The sequence below is a fragment of the Ambystoma mexicanum genome, chromosome 3p (genome assembly GCF_040938575.1).
Source record: "Ambystoma mexicanum isolate Mex_15411 chromosome 3p, UKY_AmexF1_1, whole genome shotgun sequence".
Classification (NCBI taxonomy): domain Eukaryota; kingdom Metazoa; phylum Chordata; class Amphibia; order Caudata; family Ambystomatidae; genus Ambystoma; species Ambystoma mexicanum.
The window spans coordinates 536199863-536214489 of NC_090925.1; the positions used below are offsets into that span (position 1 = coordinate 536199863).

The 14627-nt window shown below is 44.2% G+C and overlaps 1 protein-coding gene across 1 annotated transcript in view; it reads left to right on the plus strand.

Moving 5' to 3' along the window:
* Window positions 1-14627, plus strand: part of LOC138580598 (opsin-5-like) — a 1021543-nt gene that overhangs the window by 813878 nt on the left and 193038 nt on the right. Inside the window, exon 5 of the mRNA XM_069651261.1 lies at window positions 11308-11642. Within this exon, the coding sequence (XP_069507362.1) occupies window positions 11308-11642 (335 nt within the window). The remainder of the gene's footprint in view (window positions 1-11307; window positions 11643-14627) is intronic.

Here is a 14627-nt window from a genome sequence, read left to right on the forward strand (position 1 = left end):
GGGGAAATTTCCATAAACGTGCTATGTTCTGTTTTCTAGTACTGGAATTAAATCCACCTAATCACCAAGGAGGGCAACCTCGGGGACCGGAGGAAAAACCCAAGAGATCTGGAGTGTCTCTCCACACTTCCAACCAGAACCAGTGAGGAGAGCGTGTCACATCCATCGCTGACGGGAGAAGCAACTGGATTTCTTCACGACGTGTACAGAAGAAATAAAATCCCACGTGCCCAACTCCCCCACAACTGGACTTCACGCTGAAGTTGAGGGGATGTGTGGGATATTTAAACCCATGCCAATACACCAAACTGCACCCCTTTGCCAATGGGGGACATAAACTGCCAGAAAGGGAGGCGCTAACCTCTGTGCGCACCAAATCTGCAAAATTGTGCAAGGTTCATTAATCACAAAAGGCTGAACCACCTTGCCAAACACAGGCAAAGTTGATGTCAACACAACAACTCCCTACCGGAGAATGCCAGTGGGTGCTGTTACCTGTCACGTGAATCTAGGCCACAGAAATGGGTTAGAATCCGAAAATGCCTTTAAACACAGCTTCCTAATCAATGGCAACCTTCAAAGTGGTGTTTTGGTGCTAAATTCAGTCATTTCCCCAGTGAATTATTGAAAGGAAAAGTGTGCTGAAATCATACATTCTCCAGGCAGTCAGAGAAGACCGGGCCTCACTGACTGACAGCTGCATGAGAAGATTAGCTTTCAAACCCAGTTTAAAGTGTTTCTTTTTCCTGAAGAAATTGCAAAATTCGCTTATTTAAAGCATGTTTGTGAAGGGCTTAATTCTTTTAAATGTCTAAATCCCTTATAGACCGTGCTTATTTTTATATGTGTTAAAGAAAAGATGTTATTGTGAATTTTAAAAGCAACCCAGTATTGGAGTTAAGTAACTGCTTAATTCTGATTGGAAGTGACCAGGCTGGGAATGTTTGACATCTCAGTTTGACACTCCCTAGATACAGGAAGCCTTAATGGTTCCCGCATATTGACAACAAGGAGCACAATGAGACCTCATTAGACATTCGTCTGGGGCTGAGCCAAGAACAATGGCAAGCTGCCCAACTGATCTCTACAGGGAAGTTCCCTCTCCAGGAAGAGGACACACCTCCATGATCAAAGGACTGTGACAGCTGCTGCCTGGAAAGGGAAAGTTACAAAGGAGAGCTTTGATGTTTAAATCCTTATTTGTGGTTAAGTTTAAGACTCTTTATCTGTCCAACCGGAAGAAGTATAAGTATGAAAATTGGTAGATGTTAACCTAATTTTAGGCTTTTGCTTTGAAGACGTTGATGAAACATGTACCACTTAAGGCACCACAGTTACGAAAAAAACTCATGGTAGCAGAACTAGTAATGTTGCAAGCCTAAGATTGTATGTACATGATCCACTGATAAGCACCCAGAGATGTACCGAATTAGAAATGATTAATACAAACTGTTATGATTAAAACTGATAAAAGTCCATAGAATGAGAAAGACAGCTTTCACAGAGATGGGGATTGAATGTGAATGTATCCCATCAAATATGAAATGTATATGTCCGATTTTATTAGGAAACATAATTTTAGAAATGTACATTTGTGCAAAAATTGCATTTTGGTCAAAATCAATGTGGGAGTTCCTAAATCCCATCACAAAGATGACAGCTCTGTTCTGATTGCCAACCAAAACAAGGCAAGTGCCTGTGGCCACTCACAGCCGTGGGGGTTTGTTTTTAAATTAATTCTGCCCACACCATAAACTTGGTGATGTCATTTGGTAGTATAAATATAGGAACTTCACAACACATAGGACACTGCTTCCAGAACACATCCAGATTTCCGCGCAGCGTCTTGTTCCTGACTTCTTCATCTTGTCCAGAACTCTTAACCTTGCAGCTGACTCCAGATTTCTTTTCAGAACCCAAGACTCTAGCATTGCTGAACACTTTCTAGCTAGACCCAAATTCAACCATGCCAAAACTTAAAAGAATTATTCTGATTCAGGCGGGCTTGCTACCATTAAGGCTTGCCCGCTGAAACTTGCATCCTGCAATCTGACGTGTCCAGTGACCAGAAGGGCCCATCAAAAATCCAGTCTGAGGTGCAGTCCAAAATTGACCAGAACGGCGCCGCTGATCCAATCCCTCCAGAAGTGCCCTGCTGCAGGTAGACCTGACCTGATCCGATGACCAGAACTTTGACTGTCCAATTTTAATTACAAGGGACTGTAAGTATCAATAGGAAGAACAGTGACTCATAGTATATTTGCATTGGCTTATCCCATCTCAACCCAACCCATCTTTAAATTCAGAACCCTAGTATTGTCAAAACCATTCTTGCACTGATTTTCCTCATTTTTTTACCAAACCCTAAGTCATTAGTGATTTTGAGTAACTAAAGTAGATCCCAGAAGGGAATCGAGTATCAACCACGTGAAGGCTTACGCTGGCCACGTAACTGTGAAGATTCATGTGTGGCATTCTCTTTTTCATAGTCATAAATCTAGTGTAATCAAACCAATCTGTCAATTTTAAAACCAAATTTCTTTTTTTCATTTTCGTGCCTATTTTGCAAAAACGGCTCTCACTAAAACCTCCAAAACTTCTTCAATTTTATAGATAGCAACGAAATGTCAACTCTCCCTGATACCTAACACCATTAGCTACACGCATAACCAAAAACCGCATCGCATATTTGGCCAGTTTATTTCAAATATTGCATAGTTATATTTTGCCGCAAATTTGCAGTTTTCAAAAGCTTACATATGTCTTTTTCCCATTCAAAGTGTTTCTTCAATCCCATCCTGATCTAAAGTGTGTACTGTTGTTTATCGTGTAGCCCATGTGTGTTAGCACCTGTTTAGTGTTGCTTTCCTCTGAATTTGTTTCCATTTAAGCATATTTTCAACCTTTTGCATTGTTTCACAAAGCCATTTTCACCTGTCATTTTAAAAGTGTCCATTTCCAAAAACGGTTTTCTCTCTTGTTTGTGGAGGGAAGATTGCATTTAAACTCTAGACATTGTCTTTCATTCCGGTTACCTGCTGATTACTGACATCTGTTTACGATTGCTCATTTGTACCTTCAGTACTTTGCAGGGGAAATCTTAACCTAGACGCTATCTATTCACCAACCAAAACTGTTCTTTTTCCTGTGTTTACACTCTGCATTAATATAAGTGAATTCAATTGCTTTACTTATGTTGAATTGTATTGTCACCGCTTGGTGATTGCTGCCCCATATATATATTAAAATGTATGTGTGATTTGAATATTAAATAAATAAATGAATATTTACCTTTACAAGCTAGCCTGATTTCTGGTACACTGTCACCTGGGGGGTATTTTGAGACGGGTGTGAATGAGTAGTATATCATTCACAATATTGAACGTATAGACACAAATAAATAAGGTTTTAATTGCGCACTACATGCTAGGCAAGACCTGGGTGTGTGTCTGATTGAAATCTTTAACAGCCCTGACCCCCCCACATCTCTCATCCCAGCAGCTGTCTATTTACTGCACATACTTAGGCTCACCCTCCCTTCGGGAGGTTGCACTTACATTTTGTCTTATTAGCACTTTACCTGAGCACTTCTCAATGAGCACCACAGCACCTTTCCCTTACACCCCTACCCCCTCTGAACTTGCATGTTCTGAACACCCACAAGGCATAGTAGGTGTGTCTTCCCTCACTGTTATTTTTTATTTGTTTGTACTATTAATTCAATTATTTATCTTGTTGTTCACTGTCTTCCTTCCCTTTCCCCAAGCTGTTGCCCTGTGAGCACTTTGAAACAGTTGTTGCTAATTGTATAAGTGCCTAATAAATTACTAATAAATAAATAAATAAATAAATAAATCAAAATGACCAAAGGCCATGGCCACTATAGTAGACCCCAACAAAACATATTGGGGCAAAATGTAAAGGGGCTACGGCCAAAGGCCATTGCTAGTGGTCCCCAAAAAAAGCTAGTGGTGCAGCCACAGCCAAACAAAACCCTTTAAATTCACTGAAAAAACCTTAGTTAAGGTACAGTTAAATTGCATGGATTTAACGCAGCAAAACCATTGAAATTCTGAAGATGTGGGAAGTCATGACCAGCTTAACTCGACGTGTTCCTGTTGATGTCCCCATAATGCCTTTATTTATGTCATTGTGACTCCCTTCTCTTATCATATGCATGTGCACAAGGGCATTGCAATAGGAACGTGCAGAGTTAAGGCTGCTCATGACTTCCCACATCTGCTGAATTTCAAGGTTTTTGTTGTGCTAAATCTGTTCAACTTAACTGCACTTAAAGCTTTTTCAGTGATTTTCAAAGGTTTTGTTATACCATTGTTTATTTACGGGCCACTAACCATGGCCTGCAGCAATGGCTAGTGCTCCCGGCCTTTGGACATTTCCACTCTACATGTTCCCCAATATGTTTCTTTTGGACCCACTAGCCAGGGTCTTCAGCCATGCCCACTGTATATTGTAAAACACTAAAGGCCAATAGCCATGGCTTTTGGCCATGGCCAGTGGTCACGGCCTTCTGCTGTGTCCACCATACATGTTCCCCAAATATGTTTTTTTTTGGACCTACTAGGCGGCCACAGCCTTTGGCCATGGCCACTCTACATGTCTTTTGTGCCCACTAGCCAAGGTCTTCGACCCTTGCCAGTGAGCAGGGCCTTTGATGGTGCACTCTGTACATTTTCAAACACTACTGGGCCACTAGCCATGGTCTTCGGCTGTGTCCACTGTGCATGTTCCCGCAATATGTTTCTTTTGGACCAACTAGATGGCCACAGCCTTTGCCCGTGGCGACTATACATGTCTTTTGAGCCCACTAGCCAGGGCCTTTCACTCAGGCCAGTGAGCACGGTCTTCGTGCACAAAGAAACAAGGTTATGTTCCGTATAGACAGTCCTAGACATGCATCTGCTGTAGTCATCTTCCTGGACTCAAGAGTACTAACTTCTGGCCACCCTCTCTGGGACCTTGTCCTCCATCTATAACATCTGTTCACAATTCAGAATGCCACCACCAGACTTCTCTTTCATTTGAACAGGCAGGCTCACATTTTCTCTATTCTCAAAGACCTTCTTTGGTTGCCTCTGGCAAAAGGGATTGATTTCAAGATGCTTCAAGAAGGCTTTTTACCATAAGGGTACAGCCTTTATTATTAATTGGTGGGTGTGGTACACCGCTGGCACACTATTATCCTAATCTGGTGAAAGTACTGAAGTTCAAATACCAGTGCTTGGGAGGCATGTACTTCAGTTTTCTGGCATCTAAACTTTGGAGTCCTATGGAACTCCATGGGAATGGGGGATTCCGCCTCTGGAATTACCGGGTCACTGGGGTTGTAATGCCCCGGTGATTCCGGGAATCACTGAGGCGGAATGGTAATACGAGTCCAGCGGTAACCTGCTGGAATTTCCGGCACGGTTACCACCGGACTCGTAATGAGGCCCATTGTAATGTCAGCCGCCTTGCATATAGAAGGAGGCCTGCAATATCCACTTAGATTATTAGGCAGGTTGCATAAAAAAGCATGGAAACACATGGTAACAGGGCAAGGTCATGTAGGAGATGGCCAGCGAAATCCATCGACTGGCTGAACATGTCATCTCCTTCCTCAACTGCTGATGAATGCCTATCACGCCAGGAGGGGAGAAAGGACATGCAACAACTGCAGCAGGTCATTAGCGACGATGGTTTGGCTCTCTGGAAATCCCTGCATGATTAATCTTTGGCCTCCAGGGACCACCAGCGGCAGGTGATGGACTCCTTGCGGGAAACACTGCGTGTGGTGATGTTGGCCTTAAGAGGATCCCAACGTCAATACGTGCAAGGCCATAGTAAAAGCCTGCAGGCAGAGATGTATCTGAGGGAATCCCTACGTCAAGACGCGAAAGCCCCAAGTAAATGTCTGCAGGCCGAGATGTTCGCATCAAGGCAATCCTGCCATCAATACACAGACCTTGAGGCAGTCTCTGAATGATGAAATGTTTGCCACAAGGAATCTCCACAGCCAATCGATGCCTTCCTTGAGACAATATCTCGACATGCAGTTGGAGACGTCAATAGTGAGCATGCATAATGACTCTGTGGCACTCGTGATGTACCACACCAGGACATGCATCCCTCTCATGATTTGCCATAGCCAACGAGGACCAGGCTTTGACACTCCGTGGTTGGAGTGCACCATCCGAGGATCCACTACAGGATGTTGGTCTCAGTTGAAAAACCAGGTGCGTCCCTCAGCCATGTCCACACACACCCTATCCTAAGGCCCACACCACCTCTCCACCATGTGCCCTGGTGTCCATGAGCCCGTGGAGGGGGTATGCATTGTGATTTTTTATTCTTTTATATTTACGGTCTCCCCCTCCCCAACCCTCACGGTTGACTATGTGTGTGTTTTTTTATTTGTACCCCAGTCCAAGGTGGACTCTTTTTTATCTTTGTTCCCTCGTTTCAGGGCCATTGCCCTCTCGAGGCCATTTCAAGTTGGAGGACTGGACATGCGGCCATTTGCAGTGGAGTAAAGTAATGTGGTGTTGTGGACTGGTATATCCTCCTACATACAGGTGCACATCCCATTCTACAGTGATTTCTCATATGTGCAGTCTGTATGACTGACTCCTTTAGCCGGTCCAAACCAATTTCCTAAATTGTTACAGTATCTGACCTCATACAGAGCCTGCACTCCCTGAGAGGACCCCCAACACCCTATTTCCATCCTTGACGCCATTCCCTCTGCTGGACACTGGCCTTTGAGGCACAATGTTAGGTTGAGGTGGTGAGGGATTCACATCGCTACAGCTGTACCAGCAGGTAAGGATGTGCACTGTCAATATTGTTCATGGCTAGTGACGCATGCACCCAAAAGTGGATTTGGTGATGTTTGGGTGATGGTCACTGTCGCTGAAGATGTGAGTTGGCCTACATGTCTGTGTGTGCATATCTACTTGATCAGCCATGCATGTGTTTTGGGTTTCTGGTTGTACATTCACAACTTGCTGCTTGGAGACAGCATCTTTAAGATATTCCTGTGCAAATGCTTCTGGTGGGAGCTGGTGCAGTAGCACCATTTCATGTGTGGCATTTCATTTACACTCCTGTCATGTCAGCCGTGCATGCCGTCTCCTGCCATGTGTCATGCCCAGTGTCCACTCCAGGATCAGGGATGCACTGAACCATTGGGTACTCTGGTGAACTCACAGTAGGCCGCTGCACCCTGGCTCTCTTTTCTGTGGTGGTTCCACATTTTCTCATAGGAATTGGGTTGGCCTTGTAGTTAAAGTGTGACGTAGGGTCACTCTGGGTAACATTTCCATGGCCTCTTTTGTTTCCCAGTGGACCGCTGCCCAAGTTGCATGGGCATGCAAATGACCTGACTGCAACTTTCTACATAGGTGGATGATCCAGTTGACATAGACGCATGTGGGTGATGTGTGTAGTGTGCGGTGCATTGCTGGTGAGGTGCAGGTGGTGGATGCCAGCATCTCCTTCTCATGTGTCACATTGCTAATGTGTTCCCATTGATCTGGTCAATTTATGTTGAGGCAGAGGGGTGTGTTACCTTACCTTTTCATTCATGTTTGTGTATTCTGTGGTTGGCTAGTTTGCTATCCAATATTCCTGAAGAGCATCTTCATGATTGGACGGGGGAGAATTTGAGGTAATCAGAAACATGCACGTGGAGGTGGTCAGTGGGCAGCTGTTGATTCTCCCCATTTCACGAGCATGCACATGACTGTGGTGTGTAAAGATGAGCAGGTCCAGAAGCAATGGTGCGGAGGGAGTCATCCTGAAGATGGCAGTCAGGTGAGGCCTTTGTTCATTTTGCATGCCACGCAGGAAGAGCACATGGAATGGTGACATTGTACCTGGGGATGTAATCACACTGTTTATTAAGTTGTCCCTGTGACAAGTTCACTGTTATTTCCACTTGCTATGACTATATAGGTGGTTTGTACATTTGATGTGATGGATGTGAATGGAGTGGCATTCTAGTTTTCGTGTTATGGGGCGCACACAGTTTGCTTCTCACAGATGCACATTCTCAAGGTGTTGTTATGGCCAAGCTGGATTGGTTCAATTGCATCATATAAGGGCATCGGGGATGTGACTTCACTGCTCGTGCTCCACAGGGGTTGCATTTCAGGTTAAGTATGTTTGTACAACCTGATCACGTGTATCCTGTCCCTGTGCCCTTTGGCCTACTAAGGGTATGGGGGTGCCTGTGGATGAGGACAGTGTCCCTCCTGCAGTTCTACTACTCTGGCACGACTTGTGGCAATATTGTGCAGGGCACAACATGCCAGGATGATCTTGCACACTACAGGGGGTGCATATAGCAATATGCCACCTGCGTGGTCAAGATAGCAGAAGCATGACTTGAGCACCCCGAATGTATGCTCCAATATGCCCCTAGTGGTTATGTGAGCTATGTTGTAGCTTGCCTCACTTGGGGGGCTGGATTCCTGATGGGTGTCAACAGGAATGGTGAGCGTGGGTAGGTACTGTCCCCTGCAAAGGGGAAAATGGTTACTTGCATTGATTGTCATTGCTTGTTTTTCTGTGTGTCATGTGACTGCTTTTATGTGCGTGATAGTTGATACCCAGCAGCTAGGTGTTTTCAAAGGTTCCTGATGCAAGTTCCTGGTATATGGGGGAATGGCATAAAATGTAGCTGTCATGTGGCATTGGCATGCATTATATGTCTCTTGGCATTACAGATAATCTGCACATTAAAGGAATGCCAATGTTTGCTGTTGCGATAGATGTGCTCAGTCTCTGGGAGCGCTGGAGTGCAACGTGGGTGCAGTCGATGCCCCCCAGACCTGAGAAAAGTGTGCAATTGTGTAGAATGATTGGCATGCTCTCTGCCTTGCCTGCGGTGTGTGTGTGGCATGTATATGTGCCTATGCAGACGTGCTAGGATGCAGCGCAATACCTAGTGGAGGCACCTGAATTGTGTGGTCTGTGATATGCCCCCAACAATGGCTTTGGTGTGCTGGAATGATCCAGTTGTCAGGAAGTGTAAGGCTGACAGTACTTTCATCAGGGTTGTCAGTGCATGCGAGTAAATGGTGGGTGATGCCAGGTCATTTTCCCTCTCACTGACCAGGGCCAGGATGACATGGGGAGGTAATCTCGTTTCCATACACCTCCTCATCTGGAAGCCCTTATAATGTGGTTCCTGGATGAAAGATTATGGCCCCCCTCCTCATCCTCCTTCTTCCATGTAGTAGGATCAGTGCTAGTAAAGCAGGGTCCAGCATTGTTGAAATCCTATCTTCAATAGGGTTGCATTGCACCTTTATACTTTCATTGCGCTTTGTACTTTACGATGTGTATCAGGTACCGATGAGATCGCGAGATGTGCGTTCTCCTTTGGACTCCAGGCAATTGCTCAAAAAATTCTGTGAATAGGGGTTCCTTAGTGCTTGATAGGGCGTGTTTGTTTTTTGCACGGTGAGACTCTCCGCACACCCATGTTCTTCCTCAGTTTATGCATGCAATGGGGATTTTGAATGTTATGCCCCTATTTATTTCGTTATGCCCCTGTTTATTTCTTTGCATTGGCCCTTCCCATGTTTTGTGCTTTGTGTTGTGCAAAGCGCTTCGGCCCAGTGCAAAGTAGGAAGGACCAGCGCAAAGTCCAATCCGTGAATCAGAAATTAGTTTTTAGCACAGAGGAAAGTATATTTTTACACACAAAGTGACTGCGCTGCGCTAAATATTATGAAAATGCTGTTTGAAGCAAGCAACATTTGAGCGTTCTCGAAACCTTTGAATGGGCAAGTGCCTTAAGGTATGGAAATACCACAGCCTGTTTTAACATACCTACATGCCTATGTGTGCAGAGTGATGTAGCGTTGCACTTATTTTACTCCACTGAACAATGATCCCTCAGCAGCACAGTTTATGGAAACAATGCTCAATAGGATTTTTGGTCTTAACTTAGTCCCTTATCTTGGGACCATAGCTATAAGTCACATATATTTGATAAGCTATGGTGATTGTGTGAAAGAAACTCTTTTGAATGAAGCTCCTGCATTTATAATAAACGATGTGTAGAGCAAGCCTTGGGTTCTTTGTACCAGGGCTCAAGTCGAGGGTACATGTGGGTGGACGTAGTCCACCCAATTTTTCCAGAGGGTGGACTCAGCCCCCCAGTCCACAGCTAAAATGAGAACCTTTGAATGTCCTCTTTGAATTTATTAATTAAAGCCGAACTCGGGGATCGAACCGCAGTCTCAGGTTTGCAGGCTGGACACTTCACTGCACTATATAACCTGATGGAAATAACTATATAAACTGATGGAAAAGAACAAACAACTAAAGGTGAAATGTCATATTTCGGTATTGCAAATTCTAGGAAAAACGTTTGTATTGGTTCTTGGAGTTTAAAACATGCCCACCTTTTAACGTTTTCAAAAACAATATTAGAAGAAAAAATCCTCTCTTGGTTTTGTGTGTGTGTAGATTTTATGAAAGGCAAATGCCATTCGTCCTGTGCAATGTGGGTGGCTATGCACAGCGAATTTAATGAAATGTGCATACTTCACCTTGATATGCTAATCTCTGGCAACATCACATCCCATTGCGTTGGTTGATGCGTCCGCCCACTTTAATTTTTAGCACTTGACCCCTGTGTTGGACTGATTGAAACTGTAGTTGCGAGAGCTGGACTGGAAATGACACAAGTTGATCTGATGTCATAACTAAGAGATGCTAATAATGGACACAGTGCGGGATGTAGGCGTTCACTAGCTTTTGCAGCGCTGCCGCTGAATGAACCACCCCCCTTGAACATTGACGAAGACGGAGTTAGGGTGTGGTTGGGAACACTGGAAGAGGCGCACTCAATGGCGTCACATAATTACAATTTAAACTTATGTGACTAATTCTGAATGTATTTGATCTTAATGTAATTGCTGGCAGTTATGCAATTTGTTGTTTTTCATATAAATGAATAAACATATCTTGATAAAATAAATACAATTTGTCAAAGAACTCAATACTGGTTTCCAGTTCCTCGTGATAATTTAAAGTGCAAAATGTAGTCCATTACAAAACTACAGAAGATCAACATTCTAGCAGAATACTCAGCGATCTCTTATCCTCGCACTCGTAGTATGAAGTGCATGTACCCTGAGTGTATAGCGCGTGTAATTAGCTACTAGTAAGACGTTTGCAGTGAATACGGAAAGAACCCCACAATGAGGGGTTCTTTCCGTGTGAAGGTGTCATTCTGTGGTGCAAACCATACTCAAGTGTGCGTTTATCTATTTTGTAATTCTTTCTTAGGAAACAAATTTTCTCCGACACATGCCCGCATCCTGTTACTGTGCGTCTGGGCCTATGCTTTCGTCTTCGCGACTGCCCCGCTGGCGGATTGGGGCAGCTATGGACCGGAGCCCTACGGGACAGCCTGCTGCATTGACTGGAAAGCTTCCAACAAGGAGAACAAGGCGATATCCTACACGATTGCGCTCTTTGTGTTCTGCTACATCATACCCTGCACTTTGATCCTCATCTCCTACGCCCTCATCCTACTGACCGTGAAGGGGTCCCGCAGAGCGGTGAGGCAGCACATCTCTCCGCAGACCAAAGTGAGCACGGTGCACAACCTGATTGTAAAGGTAAGATCTGCAGGGGGCGCCACAGCATTGACACAGTAAGAAGATAAGAAATAGTTTCATAATGTTGGACTGCCTATAAGAGCTGGATCTTAGTATGTGTTATTGTACATCTACTAATCAGTTATATGAGCATAGACGATTCGCCTATTAAAAAAACAAAATGATGACAACACCAGAAGAGCAGAAATAAAAAGAAGAGATGTGGTTCTCACTTACTACCCAATGATGCTAGACAGGGCACAATAGCAAGCCATCCCAACCAAACAACTAAAGAGGAAGAGGAAGAAAATGGCACCTGCCAAAGTGGTCTTTTTAGGTCTTGCAATGGTTGTCACATGAAAAATCTATGCGACATGTGGGAGATTGGAATTGCCATATATATAATGCTTCAACCGTCCATGTGTTTTCACCACAAATGTTATTACCTAAGTGGTGACCTATCCATCCACAGCCTTTCTTTCTCCTCCATCTATCAGTTCCCCCAATCGTCCCACCCAATCCCCAGCATCTTTTTATTTTCCTTGTGTCAAATTCCTGGTGGAAACCCCATAACCACCTTTCCTCGTTCCTCCCCCACAAGCGATCCCTTTTCCCCTTCCCCAGTTATCGCCGTCTTTTTCACACATAGAATAGTTAAATACGGTATTAGCATACTTGATCGCAAGCCAAATTGACCTTTTCAATTTGACCAAATTTTTTTGATCATTTTTTTGTGGGAAATTTCGGTCAAATTAAATCAAATATATATGTGGGGTGAGCTAAGGGAATAGGTTGAGTTGGGGAGAGGTAGGGGGGTGCGGTGGTCTCCCCCAGCATTTTTGAGCAAAAAAAAGACCAAAAGAAATTCGGTAAAATTGGAAAAGGCACTGTTTTTCGGTCAAACAGACCTAAGCCTTAAATACGTGTTATGTTCTATAGAACCGATTTGGCGCACTGATCAAAGCCACGGAGAGGACGGCTTGGCTTGCATATCTACTAACGTGCCATTAGTGCTCTCCGTGCTGTTTTGATTTGCTTGACAGAGATGGTTGAATTCTAAAATAGAAATTGGGGTTGACCCAGGTTTCTGAGTTAGAATTGCACCATCATTGAAACAAACTCTAAATGCTGCATGCCATACATGTCAGATGACATGCACATGGACTCCTACGGAATCTGCTGAATGTCTGCAGCTGCAAAAAACATGTGAATCCCTGAAGAATCCACCACATGTCCATCTGCATCGCCTACAGGCAGAGAGTGTCCGGTTTGAGAAGTGGAGGGTATTCGGTATTTACGATCTGTGCCCCGACTCTGCCTCACAATTCAATTGGAATAAACATGCATAACAGGGGAGTTGCTAGGTCTGGAAAAGATCCGGGGCTAAGCTAATGTCCAGGCTGTCAGGACTCGGGGCTAGCCAGTCTTTTGGCTGTAGCTCCTGAACTTCTATCCGGGGCTACAGCCAAAAGATCCGGGGCTATAGCCCCCTCAGCCCCCCCCTAGCAACGCCCCTGATGCATAAAGCACTTTCTGCTAGATTTCTTACTCTCTGTGCACGGGGACCGCACAATACAAAGGACCCTGTTAGTAAACCTTTTGCGCCAATCCTGGACCTTTTGTGTAAGCAGAGTAACTATATCTGATTGTATGTTTGGGGTAAACGTATCCACTGGATTCGTTAAACATGAACAAAAATACAAAATTATGATTGGAGAAAAACTCCATCAATTCCTAAAAAAGAATCCCCATTACTAAGTAAGAATAATATTGGCAATAAAGCCTACTTATTTCCATTTGACACTAGAATGTTGTACAATAGTTATTTTTACTACTCCCTTTCCATTTGGAGCGGATTTTGAAACGTAAAACTTAATTGGATGCAAACAACGATCAGTTTGGAAGATATAACTAACCGAGGTTACACTCAAGTTCCGGGCATTGCATAGTAAATCATTAAAATATAAATTCTGTTTCTTAAATTGCTCTTCATGCCGAACTGCAGCCTGAAAGTTCAGTACCGGGACTGAGTACCGAACCCATTCTGCTCGGTGTAGTCTTGTTTACAGAGAGTTGCCCCTGGGCCATCCTTCCTGGTTGGTGCCCTAAGCATTTGAAGACGTGTATAGAAGAAATAAATATACTTTATTTATTATTACTTGTATAAAATGCGCTAAACCCGAGGGCATCAAGACGCTGTTACAAGACCAGTTACTCATCAGACACGTTGCATAACACATGAACAGAAATGTCATCATCGTGCATTCCGGGTAAAAAGGACGCCAACGTCTTTGCAGGTGAGGCCGTTGCCTATGAGGCAAGACGAGCATTAGTCAGCGGCCAGGTGAACAGAAGTGTTTTTAGCAATTTGTGAAAGATCCAGTAGGAGTGCTCATCTCTCAAGGAGGGAGGGAGAAGGTTCCACAGTTTGGCAGTAACAGAAGGGAAACTGGTGTCTCCCTCTTTGGCATGTTTGATTTTGGGTTGGGTGAGCTGATGAATGTAGGCCGCCCTTGTCGGTCTAGAGGACCCAGCTTTTGTGAATTTTTGTGAAAGGTATGGTGAGGCATGATTTGAAAGGCATCTGTACGTGATGCAGAGTGTTGTAAAGAGAATACGCTCATGATCAGTGAGCCCGTGGGCCCTTTTTCTAGCTGCAGTTATTTGTTCTAGCTGCAGTGATATGTTATTTCTCTAAAAGCAAAAATATTGTAGCATGCTAAGAGGGTGCATTACATTTCAGTTTTCTCACTAAGGGCCCGGTTCATGGAATTTTCTGTGCTGTAAATATGGACTTTGCGTGCCAAACCACGTGCAAAATCCCATTTGTCGATTCATGGAATCGACTGTGCAGGACTTTTTCAAACTCTATAGGGACTTAGCACAGGCTCAACACATCTCTGTAAGCAGCCGAGTGCCTTGCGCGAGACACCTTGCAGAGCGTGGGTGTAGCCTGTGCATAGACCAGAATAGGGGCGGAACTTGCAAAATGGGGAAGAACAAAGG